This window comes from Acanthopagrus latus, chromosome 16 (assembly GCF_904848185.1).
Source record: "Acanthopagrus latus isolate v.2019 chromosome 16, fAcaLat1.1, whole genome shotgun sequence".
Lineage (NCBI taxonomy): Eukaryota > Metazoa > Chordata > Actinopteri > Spariformes > Sparidae > Acanthopagrus > Acanthopagrus latus.
Window position 1 is genome coordinate 11,711,040 of NC_051054.1, and position 13,985 is coordinate 11,725,024.

Below are 13,985 nucleotides of genomic sequence, written 5' to 3' on the forward strand. Positions count from 1 at the left end.
CTCTAAGTAAACACATTTTTGCCCTCAATGGGATATTACTTTTAGTTATCTGTGATAAGCTTTTAAAAACATTTCCCTAAAATAGGCCTGTGTCTTTGGACACTCCCACAACCAATGAAACAAAATTCCTTTCTTATTCCGGCCAAATATCCGGAATGTTGAGGAGATATCAAGAAGTTGACTGTTGTTGTGCCTTTAAGCAGCTCATTTCCCCACTGACTTCACTGTTGCTGCTGCTGGGTATGATGATGATGATGATGATGATGACTATAAATGCCTCTAAAAATAATTAATCGCTTGTGCATCAGGAATTTTTATCTTTGCACTATCCTCTCTACTGTACGGTCAAAAGCCTAGGAAGAATTTGTCCCCAGATACCACACTAATCTGTCTGCGGTACATCAGTGACCCATACTGGCCCATCATGTCACCAAACTGCAATGCACAGTGTCACAAACACAGAATAGGTCAACTGATGAAAACGTTTCAGAGTCACGTGACTGTTTCCTAAAATTAGAGATCCCATGCCTTGCTCTCTGAAGCACCCAGTTACAGTGACCGATCGGCCAATCAACTGACTCAGAGTTGCTTCATTCAAAAATGATGTCATCTAAACAATCGGATTGAGAGTTTGCCTTCAACGAAAACAAACAGCATCTTTCCCACAACTCCCACTCCTTTATCATTTCCCCCTCTCATCAGTTCCTGATCCCATACAACCCCATCACATCATGCGGCCTACCACAGCTCACACATGCAGCCACTGTCTGAGAAAGGAGTCAGAGGAGCGGGACGGGCCTTTCCCCCCGACTGCTCGCTAGATGTCGCTGTTGCGCATGTTTTATGTTTTTTGAACGGTAGCCGCGTGGAGCGGATCACAGCAGCTGGCTGGGCTCCCTGTGCACCTTCAAGTTCCCTTTTGTTAGCCCTAACTTTGGCCTTACATCTGCGTTTGATTTCCCCCCAAAGCTGTGTTTTGGATGTAGTTAATGTCGTCCAAAGACTATATTATAAAAGTTCACTGAATGATCCCCCCCAATCAGGTCAAGGGTCCTTATAGAAATGTATGAGCATACAGCAAAACATGCTTAACTTAGTCTATCACGTCGTATAATAGAAACGTGTTTGTGCTCTCCATGTGTTGAAAGGGCAGAAAAACAAAGTACTCCCCTGGTGTATCAGTGGGGATTCTCTCTTGCGCAATCGCATGTTGCCCAATATTACGCACGGTTTTATTTCAAGTCCGATTGAAAAACAATTTCGACCACGCGTCTAATTAAATGCATTTCAGATTAGGACACATCTCATCGTCCGAATAGAGGCTATAACTCGCTGCCCCTCCCTCTGAAACAAAACGTCACAGCTCGTGACTATAAATTATGAGTGAGCGTGGAGAGCGCCCGAGTGTGTTTGTGGCTGGACTGCGGGGAGATAGCAGCGAGGCGCACTGACTCCATAGGCACAAGTGGATGGAAAGAGCCCAATGCGATGGAGAACCTGAAAACGGAGGAAGGAGAGAAGAGATGCTCGCATGAGACAAGAGGGAATGAAGAGTAGGACAAGCAGTTTTAATGAAGAGTTGAGATTGTTATCCAAAACAAAAACAAACAACAACAACAAAAAGAAATGGCACGGATTTGCTCCCATGCGAGTGCGCGTTTGGCAAAGATGACATAGCACTTGAGAAAAAATGGGAATCCTCCAGGAACGGAACTCACTCACGACCTGAATGAAAAGAGAAAAGGGATCCTGTTTCAGATCGGAATTTAGTTTTGTTCTGTTTTCTTTTACTTGACAAGCCTCAGTTTGCGAGCGGAACGCAGAGTGAAATATGAATCTGGGCAAAGCGCTCCTGTTTTTCCTCCTCTCAAACTTTGTGACAATGACTTTGTCGCTATCCACTTGCACCACTGTGGACATCGACCACATAAAGAAGAAGAGAGTAGAGGCGGTCCGGGGACAGATCCTCAGTAAACTCCGGCTGACCAGTCCGCCTGCGACAACAGGTCCGAGTCAAGTGCCGTTTCAGGTCCTGGCGCTTTATAACAGCACCAAGGAGCTGATTGAGGAGCTGGGGAGAGACAGGCAGCAGAGTTGCGGACAGGATAACACGGAGACTGAGTATTATGCCAAAGAGATTTACAAGTTCAACATGATCAATGGTCCGCCAGAAAACAGTAAGTGTTGTTTATGATCGTGCAATTCAAGTGTTTCTTTTGCAAACTTCCTACGCTCACCCAATAAACTGCAACTGCTTTGACGTTTTAGATGCGGGTCATTAAAATATATAGGGTGGTGCAGTTATTTGTGATTGGCAAGGTGTTTTATTTTTTATTTTTTTGCCACTGCGCCTTCAGCCAAGGTGCTCAAACCCGCTCCAAATGCCTTTGAAAACTCACTTGTGCGAACTTATTTACGCTCACGGAGCTATAAACCTTCACCTGGCCTGGATACGCAGTCATCACAGGTGAGCCAACAGTGTCAAAAACAGGGATCTCAATTTTTCCAGCTGGCGTTCAGTCCACTCGTGTCTGTGCTGCCTTTACGCACGGACGCGCCTGTGAGCGGCGGAGCGGCGCGCAAAGGAGAGGGCAAAGTAAACAGTCTAATTGGAATGAGCACCATTCCTCATACATACCTCACACCAAAGCCATGGGAACTCCAGCCTAAGTCTGACACATTCCTAAGCGGGGAAAATTCTCAGGCAGTTAAGTCTAGTATTTATTGCCAACTCCAATACCTCATTTCCATTTTCTGGCCGTGAGTTTCCCAATATTTTTCATCCACTGTTACGACTCTCTCACTTCTATTTCCCTATTACTATTTCTTTCTAGTAGCAAGGAGTCGAGCAGCCTTCTGTTATGATCTAATTCCCTTGTTCATCCATATTGGTATTTCCTGTATAAACTATGGTCCATTGATCGTTCCAGAAATCAGAAACAGAAGCTCGCCGAGCGGCAGATTCTCTAGAGAAAGTCAGCTTTTAAGTGGAGGAGTTGGACGTGTGCCCGTTCGCTCGGGGTCAGAGGCCGGTTAGTGCGTGGTGTTGCCATTTTGAAATCAACAGGTGTTTATGCTGCGCTGTGACATTAAGCAGAGCCTCCGCCGGTTCCAGCATTATAGCCCTGAATCAAATCCATTTCACAGGTCCCACAAAGTGCCTCTGACATTCAAAAATACACAGCTCGGGGTTTATCCACTGGTCAGAGGTAGCCGGAGCTCCCAAAACAAACAAGAGGTCTGAGGAGTGGGATCAGTGATGGCCAGGTGCCCAGGACACATCACGCCGGTCTCATGCTGTAGGTGATAATACAAGGCATGAACTTGACTCGCTGCTGGCGCCACTTCATGCACTAACCAGCTTACCCAAGGAGGATATTAAAGAAATGAACAGAGGCTGCCAACATACATTAATTAGCGCTTTTCTCACCCTTTCCATTATGTAATTGTAAAGCGAGCGGGGGCATGTTGCAGTGTGTAGGAACATAATGTCTGTCACCTTGATAATTTTGCAGTGTAGTTCATTTTCATTCCTGCTGGATATAATGAGTTTTACATTCACCGTTTTTTGGAAGGTGGGAGTGTTTGGGACCACAGTCAAGTTTCTTTTTTTTTTTTTTTTTCGTGCCCAGTTAAAAAGTTAAACAGAAACTTTTCTCTCATACTTGAATGCGCCACTTGCTCCAGACTACTCTGCTAGACATTACTACAAATGCAAATCAAGGCATGTGCCATTTTGTGTCTAGATGAAGCATAGCCGAGACTGGGCAGCTGTAGATCTTCCCTTTCTGGTGCATGAGGAGGTCAGCGCGGCTCATTTCTATCCTCATAAACCAAATGCTGTTGAAGAAGGGAGATAGAGACACAGCTGAACTGGAGGATGACCTTTGGCACAATAACAGTTTAAGAATTCACCAGCGCCTAAATTAGAAGGCTCATCCCGAAGCATGCCGTTTCAGTGAAATTTCAAGCCAATCATTGATTCAGTGTTGGGTCAGTAACAAACGAGAGGACGAGGGCTGAGGACAGCAGGGTATCTGGTGTACAGGATAGTAGGAAGATGATGTCATCTGAACAAACAGAGACAGAGGTCTTTGGCCCGTTCCCAAAGAAAGAGCATCTCTCTCCCCCCCAGCTCCCACGCCTTAGCCATTTTTTGCTTCCTCATCCTTAATCAAGTGGAAAAGAAAAAAAAAAAAAAGTTGTTTTTCTACAGAACAGAGCTGCAGCACATTATCTCATCTGGTGTAGTGACCTGCCACAGTCAGTGTCTGCCACAGCAGGAAGTGGAGAAATGAGACTCTGATGCAAAAATATGTCTTATTAAAGCTTAATATCTTGGTCGTGAGTATGTGGACTGCAATTCATACCAACACATGCTAATTTCAGACACTCTTAACTACTAAATTTCCAAAGAAATCTCTGCAGTCCTCTATGAGGGCGAGACACCTCAGCAGCTGGCTAGCACCTGCTGCCTTATGCTTCCTATTTCCTTTGTTTACCTCCACAAAGCTCTGGAGAGACTGACATCACGGACAATCCTCCGGGCAAAAGGGCAAACAGAGGTGATTCCTGAGAGCTTTTTCTTTCTTTCTTTCTTTCTTTCTTTTTTTTTTCTTTTATCAGGGCGTTTGTGTGTCATGAGAGCAGAGGATCCCAGACAGACACAGGAGGGTGAGCGTGTGTCAGGTGTGGTCCACAGTGTCTGGGCGAGGCACGCGTGTCCTCAGGCCTTCCTCTACAAATATACCTCTAAATCCCTCATTTAAAGCCCATCAATCTTCAAATAAATTGAGTGTTAATACGAGAATGAGATCAACTGGGCATCATTTTGTTGTTCAGGCTTTTATTTGTGGCTATAAATAAGCTTTTGCAAGCATGTTAATGAGAAGGTCCTGCAGTAAAACTAAATTCTCTCATTAGAGTCTGATTTAAGAAGACCAGTGTGTAATTTAAGTAAAACAGTAGTCCTAACAATAAATCTCATTTGTTTACTTTGTTGATGTTTAAATAAAGAGTGTGAATAAGACCCTGAGCCATGATCCCAAAATGGTGAGGGTCAGTAAATTGGTGAATGTATTTCATTTTAATTATACAAAGCAATCCCCTCCACTTACCAACATGGAACAAATTACCTTTCAGACCCTTGGCAAAAATAAGCCATAATGTGAAATCCACCTAAAACCATTGCAATGGGAAAAATGAGGTCATCCAAAAGGAAACCAAAGACTTGATTAGAATTTCAAATCTCCCCTCCAAGTGGGGCTTTCCACCTTCTGTGGGGGAGGCAGAGTGGGGAGACGGAGCAGTGAGTGAGGGGAGGAAAGGGCTACTGAGGTTTCCTCCTTATAGATTGTGTGGAAAACACTGGACAGATATCTGGCGGTGGATGAATGCTGAAAAGGTCACCTATAAATAGGGAAAGTTTTTAAAAAAAGCTTTGTGGAAATATCAGATAATGACTGGGAGGACACAGAAATAGGATTATGGGTCAAATTAAGTACAGACACTCGGAGATGTGCAAGCTCCCTGTGCGTGACACGGAAACAACTGAACCTCTGAGTTTCCATTTGTCCTGCTTGAGGTGCAAATCACATAAAGGTGCAGTTCCCTTTCTTTCTTTTTTTTTTTTTTACACCACCAGCAAATCTGAGGCGTGCTAGTACAGCTTAAAGCGTGGGGTAATAAATTAGCCATGGCTTGGCTGTAAATGACTGTTTCCACTTGGCCCATAAAAAGTTTGCTATGTGCTTGTTTTGCTCAACACTCCATGTGCTTGGCCTGTTAAATTAATAAACTGTTCAATGGCATTAAAAGGTTTCAGTGCAACAGGAAGCTTTTCAAGATAGAGTCACAATGTGGCCATTTATTTAGCCGATTCCGCTAAAGGTCACTGCGCTATCACACGCGAACGCATACCTGTAATACAGCATGTCATTGCTTGTCAAGCATGCGCTCAGTGGTGTTAACTGTCACGATTGGCGTCCCCCTGCTCGCCGGTTTCTCAGGTATTGTTCTGCTCCAGCACGTGAGCCCACATGCTCCTCTCAGTTCCAGGGAATAGCTTGGCCGCTGTCTGAGCCCTCCGAGCACCTGTTGGGCTCCAGAGCTGGTGGGCGGAGGAGGAGCGCGCTGCCGTCTCACTGCAGCCTGCTACTCCACCACCACCACCACCACAGCACATGGGACATTTGGTTTTAATTTCATGACTTCAACTTGTTGCTAACTCGCACCGCACAAAGCATAAGCAGATGGTGCGCGGTAATGGCCCACGTTTCTCTGGAATGGACAAGAAATAGTAAAAACAATAATAATAAAAAAAGGTTTGTCGAGGGGAATCCTCTGTGAAAAGGTTATCAATAATCAGAAGGGTAACATGTCCACCCCTGTGGGGATGTCAGTGGAAAAATAGGCTTTGATAACATGTACACGATGAGGGAACAGATGGAAAAGAGCTCAAAAGAATTCTGACAAAAGCAACAATGAGAGATCCAATTTGATGGGGGTTTTTTTTAAAGGAGATATTAAATAACATCTGTTGAGTCATCATTTCCACTTTCCCTGCAGATGACCTCCCCTACTGCCCTAAGGGTATCACCTCCAAGGTATTCCGCTTCAACGTCTCCACCATGGAGAAGAACTCCACCAACTTGTTCCGCGCCGAGTTCCGAGCCCTGCGGATCCCCAACCCCGGCGCCAAAAGAAACGAGCAGAGGATTGAGCTCTACCAGGTGTGAGAACTGACCGTTCCTTTCCACTGTTAGCAGAGCGCGGGGGGGTCGGGTAATGCGCTCGATTTGTCTCAGAAGGCCGGCCCTGTGCAGGTCAGCGAGAAAGATGAAAACATTTATATTAGGGTGTCCGACTCCCTCTCTTCCTCTCTTCTCATGTGCTGATCATTCTTCCATGTGCTTACAGTCAAATGGATTCTGCATTAGGACAAATTTAAGAGCTTGCACAGCCGTCTTTGAGAAACCCTAGATCACCATTCGGCAGTTTCTTCTTTCCTAGCTGTCAATCTCAAAGCAGTTGTCCATCCTTGTTAGATCAAGTAAGGTGCGGTGCTTTCAACACAGGGGTTCATGCTGTAGATCTCCACCTGCATTTGGGTATTTATGAGCATTTTTTAAAAGTGTGTCAAAGCATGCATCTGTTAGATGTCTGTGTGTGCGGGGTGGCAGGTTTTTTTTTTTCCTCATTAATCTCCCGTGAGAGACTAGGAGTAATGATCAGGTTCCAACATTTCCTGCCAGGGAGACAAGCGTCTCCGGACTGCATACCGCCTCTGAGGCAAGGCTCTGGCCGGCGCTGAATACAGACTGTCAGGCCCTCAGATTGTTTCCAGGAGCCTAGGAGGAGATAGAGGCAGGGTCACCCACCGGGGGAGTAAATGGAGCTGCCTGCTCGCCCCCGCACTTTTTCAGGCCGGAGCTGATTGGCAGAGGGCTGACGCTGGCAGCCTGGTGGCCCCTCGTTCCCACAGGAAGAGAGATTAGATCCTGACAATGTTCAGGAACCTGGTTATCCATAGCACCGCTGTGGGGCTAAGTGCTCGTACCCGCCACCCAAACACGCACATTTCTCACTGCAGATAAACACCTTTGTTCAGAGAGGTGCTGATGGAGATAGGAATGTCTGAACCACACTGTTGCATTGTCCTCCGTCGCCAGCTTTTGTATATTTGGGGGTCTCCACACGATAACACAGTCAAGGGATACCTGCAACCCCGGCTTTTTGTTTCTGAACCGCCTGACACTGCATCTGGGAGCCCGGCTCAAGTCGAAGTTTGAACTGCTGATGTGAAGGACAGCCAGGTTCTCATTGGCAGGAGGGTAACACGCAGGCATTAACTTGCAAAATGGGGATATCAACACAGGGAGTCACTTTTTCCATGAGGAGTAGACATTTGGCCCAAGGCATCCTGGAGAGTCTGGCTCAGACAGACAGCTCTGGTTCAGCGTGTGTGTGTGTGTGTGTGTGTGTGTGTGTGTGTGTGTGTGTGTGTGTGTGTGTGTGTGTGTGTGTGTGTAAAAGAAAGAGAGTTTATGCAGCTGGGTCACATTTTCATCTTTCCTCACAGATCCTCCAGAAAGACGACCCCAAAGCCAAACAGCGCTACATTGGGGGCAAGAACGTCCTGACCAAGGGAACGGAAGAGTGGGTCTCCTTTGATGTCACTGAGACAGTGAGGGAGTGGCTGATGTACCGACGTGAGTGCGGGACACCTCAAGTGTTTCCTTGCATCACACCTTTTTAGTTGCATGTCCTGCCAGAGAGTGCTGGTTCGTTTGAAATGAAGGATAATGGCCCCGGGGAAAAAATGTCAGCTATTTACATCCCTCTGCTCTTGTTTCCCCCTCAGAGACCAATCTTGGCCTGGAGATCAGTGTGCATTGTCCCTGTCACACTTTCAGACCTAATGGTGACATCATCGAGAATGCCAATGAGGTGCTGGAGGTCAAGTTCAAAGGTGAGACTGCATTTAATACCTCAGGATGTGACAGAAAGTGAGATATTTAGGACTTTGTTGAGACACATTTTGCTCTTTTTTACATTCCTGATTTTATTTTGAGTTACTACTAGAATAGATTTACATGCTTGAATGCTCAAAAAAGACATCCGTTTTTTTAGACTGTCCAGTGCTGCAGTACTGTACTCTGTCTGAAATGCTCCCGTCTCTTTAAGGACCCCCTCCTGAGTACCCAGTCTGCTCTGATTGGTCAGCTCACACATGCCTGATGCAGCACCACTAACCACAACAGCAGCAGCTGTGCCAAATTAATCCTTAGGATTGTTTCCATTTATAAGCAATCAAATGAAGTGGGATGTTATTACAGTATCATGCCCAGGTTATGGCACACATTATATGTTCATATTCTCTGTTACGAGATTGGTGTAAATGTTCTCATCTAACTTACAGTAAGAAGGCTAACATAGCATAACATATCCCCCCAAAAATGGTCAACTATTCCTTTAAATACCTTGCATATTTTCATATTTTTTTGTAAAACTGGAGTATGAATAACTGGAGTGTCTTCTTCGCTGATAAAATTTGTCCCATTTTAAGAGCATATCTTAGTCACAATCTCCTGTGTTGTGTTGGTTTCCGGCATGTCATCCTGTTTCTGCTTTTGATCTCCTGCAGATAAAAGAAGTTCTTCCAGCTTATATTTAGGATCTAGAGCCAGATAACATTGATGTGTGTTTGCATTTGGTTTCATTTGTCTAATGTTTCAGATAGGCATCTTCTGTTTGTTGAACAATTTGGTTTGTTCGGATTAGCACTCTTGAGGCAGTGCTGGTTTTAGGATGATCTGCATTAGCGAGTCTCAGGAGCTGATATAAACTGTTACACTAGGAGTTTGTTTTTGGTTCCAGTTTCAGTTTGTAGTGCCTGTTCCAGATGTTGCCAACATTTCATAACTATTTTTAGATTTTGCTATTATTGAAGTGTATTATCAGTGGATATTGGCATACATTGGTGTTTTTTCTCCTTTCTTAATGATCCTATAAATCCTATAAACCTCTTTACATAGGGCCTTTAGAGGACACTGTATCTGGTGTTGCCATGTTGGCAGAATGGACTCTTCTACAAGTGGGAGAGGATTTGAAAGTCCAGATACAGTTGATTTCTTGTTTCTTTATCTGCATGAAAGTATATTTTGCTTTATTACATTCACTGCTAACTAAAAGATACCTGAGCCATTGGTTGTTGGTTGTCTCTTCCACCCCTTTCCCACCAAATTATCTCTGGTCCTTGAAGTGGCTCCGTTCAATATTTGTGAAACCGTGGTGCTATCTAGCAAACCAGCCTACGCTTCCACCAGTTTTGAACTGAACCACTGTGATAGAGGATACGTCACTGATGGAGGGCATTGCACAATGTAACTAACAACAACAATCATATTCGACAACCTGTGGACCAAACGATTCAGGTGCTGGTTTGGACCCAGTGCCAACTAGAACCACTTTTTTAGCATTTCGAGATCCAAAGAACTGGCTAGGAAAACTGGTCTTGAAGCAGCAGCACCTTTTGAAATCTTAAGATAATGGGTTTCCTTTCAAAGAGGAAGAGAGGGACACAGAGCATGGGAATACAATTGATCTGGTATCTCACTTAGCACTGGGGCCCCCGGGCCCTCGGTCCTGGGAACACTCCCGACTGGCTTGGCCGCAAGGAATGTGCTGCCACGGCGCTCAGACGCTTGGCCCCGAATTAAAGAGAGGCGTACATATCCACCAGCAGCATCTCTCCTGAGATGTCCACTGCTTTAACTATCAGGGGTAGATTGGATGAGCAGACACAGGCCCATGGGGGAGAACGGAAGGGACCAGTGTTGAATAAGACAGAAAACTGGGCCAAAAATGAGTGAAGCCCAGCCTGGATTTTACAGTATCCTTCTGTAAAAGTTACAGTTGACTATACTGAAGTCAGCTCTCAAAGCACGGACATCCTCACAGCTCTCAGCACAATCCCCTTCATTTCTGTGCAGTTCCTCTCAGTATCCTCCAGACTAACTTGACTCGCTCCTGCAGGTATGGAAGCGGACTATGACGAGCTGAACCGTGTGAAGTACAAAAAGGAGCAGCTCTACCCCCACCTCATCCTCATGATGCTCCCGTCCCACAGGCTGGACGCCCAGTCCTCCTCCCGCAGACGCAAGCGGGCGCTCGACACCAATTACTGCTTCAAGTAAGGCAAAATTCCTCGTTGTGGCAAATGCGCTGCTTAGACTATCGTTCGTTGTCTTTACCTTTGTTTAGTCATTTCAGCAACTACACCCGCAAAGCCAGTTTTGACGTTTAAACCCTCAGCTGGCTGGACATAACACAGGGAACGTTCTCTCAGTTTAATGCTGTTGCCTTTATTTGATCTACATTAGCAAATGAGACCATCAGCAAGACGATTTCAATGCAGCTGTTCTCAAAGCCTATCAACAGGTTGAACTGCGAAAATTAAACTATTTTTCATAGCAGTCTGCTGAGAATGAATTGTGGAAAGAAGCCGAGGAAGCTGCTCTCTAGTCTGTTGGTACGGCAGCGGATACTTCTGTATTGTCAGACAACAGCGGATCAACGGGTCTGTAAAGTGAAATTTTATGTCGGTCTTGCTACCAAGCCATATCGTGCTGCTGGCTTGTTATTACATGAAGACATGACAATTCTTGTGAATGCTGATTACTTAAGTGCCATCTCAACAAAACTAAATTTTTTCACCGTCATCACATTATAGCTCTATAGGGATTCTTACATACCAACAAAAAGGGCCATGTTGTAAAATGTAACCTAATGTCATATTAGATTTAAAGAGAAGATATTAGCATCATTACTTTGGTGAAAGAGAAAGATTTTTTAAATGAGATTGCTGATAACATAATTTCATCCAAAAATGTGCTACTTCGTCTCTGATGTTTCATGCGATCTTAAAAGTAACAAGTATTATATATATCAAATAAACATAAATTATAAATACAATATTTCAAAAGTGAGTACAATATTTGCCCCAAAATGTTGGAATGGAAGTATGAAGCAGCAGAATTTCCTTAAAATTGTACTTAAAAACAGAACTTGAATGAAGGTATATTCCATCACGGCAAATAGGTTCCTCGTCTCATCCTGCACACAGCTGTGTTTCGAAAAAGCAAAAGCAGTAATTAAAATACACTAAGTCCTTATTTTACTTCCCCCAAAAAACAAATGCAATTGCTAGTTGGATCAAGATCTTCTGACAGGAGGCGGTGACACGCGTGCTGCTCTTGTCCACAGATGCCGGTAACCAGAAAGCACATCTTAAATTTCAAAGGAGGAAAGAATACTCACATTTCGCTTAATTATTTTTTAAAATGGTTTTACCAAGTTCCTTGCAGCTGCTGTCATGTTTTGAAAATGAATAAATGCGTAGAAAACGGCCATGATTGCGGTCTTCCGAAAGGGTTAAATTGTCAGGTAGTACATCAGCCGAGGCAACATGAAATGGAAATATCAGGTGTCACGTCTCAAACAGATGGCAGCGAAGAAGAGTATGTGGGCACAGAATACATAGAATAAGCTTGTTAATCACCCAGACGAGCATGACAGAGGTATTAGCTGATACAAGTTGGGATCTGTCCCGGTACTAGCGAACGCTGCCTCCCCTCACACACCATCTCCTCCGCTTTGGATTTCCTCTGTCAGGCTGACAGGCAGCACCAAAGACACCTGGGCCGACTCCAAGAGGGAAAATAAGGGCACACCTAAGAGTGGAATTTCTAAACGTCTCTCTCTCTCTCTCATCTCTGCCTGGGAGGCCATAGGGAGGAGAACATATAAAACATGTGTGTGTTATACGTGAAGTGCGTTACCTGTTCTGTCCTCTCTCGTCCGCAGCAACTATGAGGAGAACTGCTGTGTGCGACCACTATATATTAATTTCCGTCAGGATCTGGGCTGGAGGTGGATCCATCAGCCGGAGGGGTACTACGCTAACTTCTGCTCTGGTCCCTGTCCTTACCTACGCAGCGCAGACAACACCCACAGCTCGGTGAGACAAAGTGAAAACATCCTATTAAAGTCACAAATCTCTTTTGAGTCGTTGCTGATCCCTATCTCCTATCTTTGCTTTCCCCCCCCCAAAGCTGCTGAGCCTGTACAACACCCTGAACCCGGAGGCGTCCGCGTCCCCCTGCTGTGTTCCTCAGGACTTGGAGCCCCTCACCATCCTCTACTACGTGGGTCGCTCCCCTAAAGTTGAGCAGCTCTCTAACATGGTGGTCAAGTCCTGCAAGTGCAGCTAGGCGTCTGGGGCCTCAGGGCCCTGCGAGAGACATGGGATGTGACGGCTCTCAGCACTACTCAGGAGCGGGTATGAGGGGTTAGAGGGGGGGCGTGGTACAGTTGTCCTCCACGAGTACCTCCGACCCCCTGCTTCAGCCTTCGCCGGAGCGCTCTCTCTCTCTCTCGAAAGATGCAGTCCACCACTCTCCTCTAAAAACCATTGGCAGCATTTACAAAGAAGACTTGTCAAACACCACTCCACTAACGCTCTCAAACCCATCAGACCTCTTCAAGAATCGCCTCGTCTCTCATGTTTTTTTTGTTTTGTTTTTTTTTTAAATATTCCAGCATTTTGAAGAGCCTGTACCTCAGTGTTACATAACGTCGGTATTCAAAAGCCCAATGAAAGAGAAACAGAATTGTCTTGCAATGACCACTGCATTCTTAAAGACGTCAAAGTAATTGCAGTCAAAAAGAGAAAAAAAAAACAAAACAAAACAAAAAAAAAAAACGACTGGGAACGCGGACTGAACTCAGCATGATAGGAATACGCCAAAGAGAGCAACACAGGACACCTTCGAACGTCCGAGCTGGAAGCTGACGCTGTGCACGCCGCAGCTCCTGACACTGTTTGTTTAGGATTAAATGCTGTTGAATAAAAATGACCTTAGGAAAAAATAAATAAATAAATAAAGCGAACATGCTGGAAACCAACCTTTATTTCAAAGTAGTATTTCCATGGTTATGTTTACCTCTGTAATACAACAGGATGGTGATTCCAGGGATTGTTTTGTTTTACAGTGAAGCCTTTCTGTTGTATGAGACGATGTATGTCACTAAGTGAACACTTAAACTAGATCACGAACTGTAAATGTTTTTTTCTTATTACTCTTGGAAACACCTTTTTTTAATTAAAAAAAATGGACAGTTGGATAGATTTGTTCTATTTTCATTTTTTGGGTTTTTTCTGTTTTTAAGTTTATATTTTAGAGCTCTTAATTTTTAAAGGGAAAGTTCAATGCAAATCAAAAAAACATATTTTTCCTCTTACTCATCATGCTATGTATCCATCGAGCTTGTTTATACCATAAGGGAAGCAGATGGCACTCAAATAATACATTTGACAAACTGAACAGCAGTGTCTCTTTCTGGAAATCATGACTTAGTTACTTCAGATAATCCACAGATCTCGTTGAGAGCAGTTTCATGTAGGAACTATTTTCTTTCCAACA

At 44.6% G+C, this 13,985-nt stretch overlaps 1 protein-coding gene across 1 annotated transcript; it reads left to right on the forward strand.

Annotated features, from left to right (window-relative positions):
- Positions 1 to 1,410: 1,410 nt before the first annotated feature.
- Positions 1,411 to 13,686, forward strand: tgfb3 (transforming growth factor, beta 3). Its single transcript, XM_037071155.1, has 7 exons — positions 1,411 to 2,177; positions 6,568 to 6,731; positions 8,081 to 8,210; positions 8,363 to 8,470; positions 10,537 to 10,693; positions 12,367 to 12,520; positions 12,615 to 13,686. Exons 1-7 carry the CDS (start codon positions 1,832 to 1,834, stop codon positions 12,771 to 12,773), a joined length of 1,218 nt encoding a protein of 405 aa, XP_036927050.1. The 5' UTR covers positions 1,411 to 1,831; the 3' UTR covers positions 12,774 to 13,686.
- The last annotated feature ends 299 nt before the right edge of the window (positions 13,687 to 13,985 follow it).